At 50.4% G+C, this 4494-nt stretch overlaps 1 protein-coding gene across 4 annotated transcripts in view; it reads right to left on the bottom strand.

The window, feature by feature from the left end:
- Positions 1-4253, bottom strand: part of LRRC23 (leucine rich repeat containing 23) — a 10495-nt gene extending 6242 nt beyond the window's left edge. For 2 of the 4 annotated variants that reach the window (XM_011983019.1, XM_011983017.1), the window contains exons 1-5: positions 3790-4253; positions 2931-3105; positions 2736-2845; positions 2045-2298; positions 961-1091 (exon numbers count right to left, since the gene is read on the bottom strand). In XM_011983019.1, the coding sequence (XP_011838409.1) occupies positions 961-1091; positions 2045-2298; positions 2736-2845; positions 2931-3056 (621 nt within the window). In that variant the 5' untranslated portion in view covers positions 3057-3105; positions 3790-4253. Of the gene's footprint in view, positions 1-960; positions 1092-2044; positions 2299-2735; positions 2846-2930; positions 3106-3617 lie in introns of all 4 variants that reach the window. The other 2 variants (XM_011983020.1, XM_011983021.1) reach the window with 2 other exon arrangements.
- Positions 4254-4494: the final 241 nt, after the last annotated feature.

Genomic DNA, 4494 nt, shown 5'->3' with positions numbered 1-4494 from the left:
CTGGTTTTGAACTCCTGACCTCGTGATCCGCCCGCCTCAGCCTCCCAAAGTGCTGGGATTACAGACGTGAGCCACCGTGCCCGGCCTGATTGTGGTTCTTAAGACCCTCCCCAGAGACAGCCTCCCCAATTCCCTGGGGGAGGGAATACTAATATTATGAAGCTTCCATGGAAACCCAAGAGGACTGGGTCCAGAGAGCTTCTGGGTAGCTGAACACATGAAAGCTTTTGGAGGGTGATGCACCCAGGAAGGACATGGAGCACTGCACCTATTCCCCCATACTTTGCCCTATGCATCTCTTCATCTGTGTCCTTTGCCCTTGCAATAAACTGATAAAAAGTCACTCCAGAAAATTAATTAAATCCAAAGAAGAGGTCATGGGAACCAACTTCATGTTGAAGCTGATGTGTCAGAAGTTCCGGAGGTTTGGACTTGCAACTGGTGTCTGCGGACGGTGTGGGGGTCACTCTTGGGAACTGAGCCCTCAATCTGTGGGATCTGATGCTATCCCCAGGTAGATAGTGTCGGAATCGAATTAGAGATCACCCAGCTGGTGTCTACTACTTGGTGTATGAGGAGAAACCCCACATCTTGGGCCCCGGAAGTCTTAGGTTGATGATTGCTGTGGTGGTTAGGGCAAGAGCTGAAGAAAAACCCAATCTGAGAGGACAGTTTTCCTAAAACATTTCCACAGCCTGATGTTTGTACCTCAATTATGGTCCATTTTGCTGCTACCTGTATCAAAGTAAATTATCTCTGTATTATCCACACATTATATATTATCATCCCTGCTAGGTGGCTCTGTATCTCCACAGTATCTGGAACCAACTATGGGCTTGATAATAATACCAGTTACTATCATAATGAAGAAGTTAGTAGCTGAGCCTACTAGAAAACAGGCTTCCTGACCCCCAGGACAGTGCCCTCTTCCCTGTACCACCCTATGACCCAGTGAGTTACCAGGTAGAGGTTCTTCAGCTTAGGAAGATTGATCCCCACGGTGCTTTCCAGCTGATTCCCCCGAAGCTCCACTGTGTGCAGGCTGATCAGCTTCTGGGGGTCCAGACCTGTCACCATGTGGATTCTGTTTCCTGGGGAGGAGGGTTTCAAGAGCTCAAAGGGCCACTCCAAATGTTCAGCATTAGAGCCTGAATTTGGGAAGCCTCTAAATCACCCTACCCTGGACATTCACAAAGCAGGGTAGTAGTGAGGAAGGACAGCTCCAGACTTAATACCTCCAGAGCCCTGGGGCAAGTGGTGTGGTAGTCCAAGGTCCTGATGGACATATCCACCTAAGCCTTTGAAGAGTGAACGAAGCAGCTGACATGTCTAATTCCCTCTCCTTCTTCAACTCTTTGCTCAAATGTCATCTTCTCAGTGATGGTTGTCCTAACCAATCCATTTGACACTGCCACCTATGTCCCCATTCCTCTTACTCTGATCTATTTTTTCCAAGGCACTTGTCTCCTTTTAACATGCTACATGAATTTACGTATTGTGTTTGTTGTTACTTGTACATCTCTCCCAACTAGAAATATAAGCTATATGAGAATAGGGACATTTCTTGTCTTATTCGCTCCTATATGGTTAACATGTAGAACTGTCATAATGAATCATATTGCGTATCTGAATGAATGAATGCAGACTGCCATGTGCCATAGCCAAGGACCATACTGCCCACTTCTGTTGGCCTCAGGCTAGGAAGGAAAGAATCTTGTGTAGCCCATCCTAAGACCCACCTTGGCCGGGCGCAGTGGCTCAAGCCTGTAATGCCAGCACTTTGGGAGGCCGAGACTGGCGGATCACGAGGTCAGGAGATTGAGACCATCCTGGCTAACACGGTGAAACCCTGTCTCTACTAAAAAATACAAAAAAACTAGCCGGGCGAGGTGGCAGGCGCCTGTAGTCCCAGCTACTCGGGAGGCTGAGGCAGGAGAATGGTGTGAACCCGGGAGGCGGAGCTTGCAGTGAGCCGAGATCCGGCCACCGCACTCCAGCCTGGGCGACAGAGCGAGACTCCGTCTCAAAAAAAAAAAAAACCCACCTTTGAGATTCAGGGTTTCAAGACGAGGATGAGAGATGCCTTCAGTGTCAGTAATCTGGTTATAAGCAAAACTAGCAATCTGCAGGTAGGGCAGTTCATTCAGCTGGGCACTTCGCAGCCGATTGCCATCAGCCTTGAGCCAGAGCAGGTGGGTGAGGTAGTTGAGTGGCGACAGGTCTGTCAGGTGGTTCTCAGAAACATCCACATAGCGCAGATGGATGTAGGAGCGCAGCAAGTAGATGTCTGTCAGGTCCCTAGGAGATGGAAGAGGAAGAAGGAACCAGGTTTAGGGTTAAGAACCCAGCGAGGACTGGCAGAGTTGCTAAAGCAGAAGGCTTATAATGGGGAGAAGAATGGGCAACAGATGGTAGGCGAGAAGAAGGGTAAGAGAAGGTAGGTGGGTTCTTAACAGTGGGCAGAAAGACCTGTGTCTGTGAAGGACAGAGAACCCATACTCTGAAAGACAAATGAGGGAATCCAGCAGGAATCCCCCCATATACTCTCAGTCTCCAATTCCCCAGGTCAGCTTTGATAGAAGTCTCAGAGCTCCTGAAAAGTAAATTTTGTCCTTCCCTTTCCACTAGGCATAAGAAGGGTCAAACTCTCAGCCAGAACACCCAGGAATGACAGTGGGAAAGGAGACAGGGGCCCTACAATCTCACAGTCCTCATCTGGTCCCCCCACAACGCACCTCTCTTTAACCTCCAGCTTGACATAAGCATGAGCCAGCCCACTGCCTGTCTTGCAGAGCAGAGAAAGCCCTTCCTTCATCATGTCCTCCGTGAGGGGCGTGGGCAGCCACTGCAGGTGGAAGTGGAGTAAGGCGTCCCTCCCCTGCCCAACCCCGCCCCTCAGCCCTAGGACCCCTCTTTGTCCAGGCTCTCACTTCCTCAGGGAACTCTTCCCCCTCTTTTCTGTAGTCCTCCCCCTCCTCTGTCTCCTTCTCGTCCTCTTCTTTCTCAAAATCATCCTGGTCTGGCTCAAAGTCTTCTAGATCATCTTCATCTGACATCTTTCTTCCCTCTTGAAAGCTCTGAAGTCAGATAAGCTCAGTCCTCCTCCTGAGAAAGAAGGTCTCCTCAGCTTCTGCCAGTCTTCAGCTCCTTCATCGTCATTGACACGTGCCATTCCCATCACCCCCATCACTTCTGACCCACCGACTCTAGGCTTCTTTCCTCATCCCTGTGAACATGTCATTTTGACTCTCAACCCCCACTTCACACTTTCCACTGAGGACCCCCTCCCTTCAGGATGTCACCCACACCCCCAGGCCTTTCCTGTCCTTCGCAGTGGCTCCAGCTCTCCTCCAGCAGCCCAGTGTCCCTATTTCCTGGGCTTCCCTCTCCCCCATTCTTCCCACCTCCCCCTTAAGCCATGCTCTCCACTCTTCCCTACCAAGTCCTCCTCCTCCTCTCCTCTTAGCTCCCACTGCGCCATCCCTAATCCCTGCTCCATTCATTTCTTCTATTTTTCCCTCCCCACTGGACCAATTTCCTTGGGCCCTCTGGTACACCAGCCTAAAGCGCAGTCTCCAGTCCTCCCACTCAATTCGCCTTAGCAAAGGGGCTCAGACCCTGTTTCTGCTCAATCAGAAGCAGTTCTGGAGAGGCCCTTGGTCCCGAGAGGGAAGGACTGTTTAGCAAGCGGGCGAGGGGAAGGAGGGGTTGTGTACTGCTGTTATGGCAACGGGGGCGGGGCACTTGGCTACTGAAACTCGCCACAGTTGAGCGCAGAGCGGCGACTACCTGATGCGCAAATCAGCTGGGGAGGGGATTGATCAGTAGTTGCCTGGTTACCAGGCCAATTTCCCAGTCCCGGGAACCCGGATGCGGCGCGGAAAAGGCGTCGGGCCGCTAATTGGTTGAGGACAAAAAAAAAAAAGTGGCCAGGGCTGAGAAGAGAGAAGAGAGAGGGCGGGGCTAGTCATTACGTCACCCAAGACCTTAAAGGGACCCCCGACATCTTCAATGCAAAAGTATTGTGAATTCAGGAAAAACTCACCCTTCGAAGCAAAAAGGGCGGGGCTGCGAGGAAAAGCAAGAAACACCAAGATAAGGGGTCTTTTCCCCTTCCCCCTATAGTTTCTGCTCATTAGTTATTTTCAGGTAGACCTTTGAAAGGTGGCTTGGTAGAGCGGAAGGAGCCCAGACACAGGTATCTTAAGAACTGGGTTGGAGTCTTGGCAGATCTGCATTTACTAGCTAAACGTACCCAAGACTCTTTCTTATCTGTAGATCAGCTTAACTATATCAACTGGCAGGGATCCAGTATGAGTTATCCTGGACTGGTTTGATGCAAACCTTTTAGTGGGTGGAAGGCAGAAAATTCAACATCTGCCCACTGAAATACTCCTGATCCAACGTTGTTATATCAGTAATCAACAGGAACTGGCATAGCCAAAAACCCAGGCACTCAGGCCTGTCTGACGTGGTGAAGAAGTTGAAAAAGAT

Source organism: Mandrillus leucophaeus, unplaced genomic scaffold (assembly GCF_000951045.1).
Source record: "Mandrillus leucophaeus isolate KB7577 unplaced genomic scaffold, Mleu.le_1.0 Scaffold245, whole genome shotgun sequence".
Lineage (NCBI taxonomy): Eukaryota > Metazoa > Chordata > Mammalia > Primates > Cercopithecidae > Mandrillus > Mandrillus leucophaeus.
Note: the sequence above shows the minus strand (reverse complement) of the source record. Positions and strands in the feature narration are given on the sequence as shown.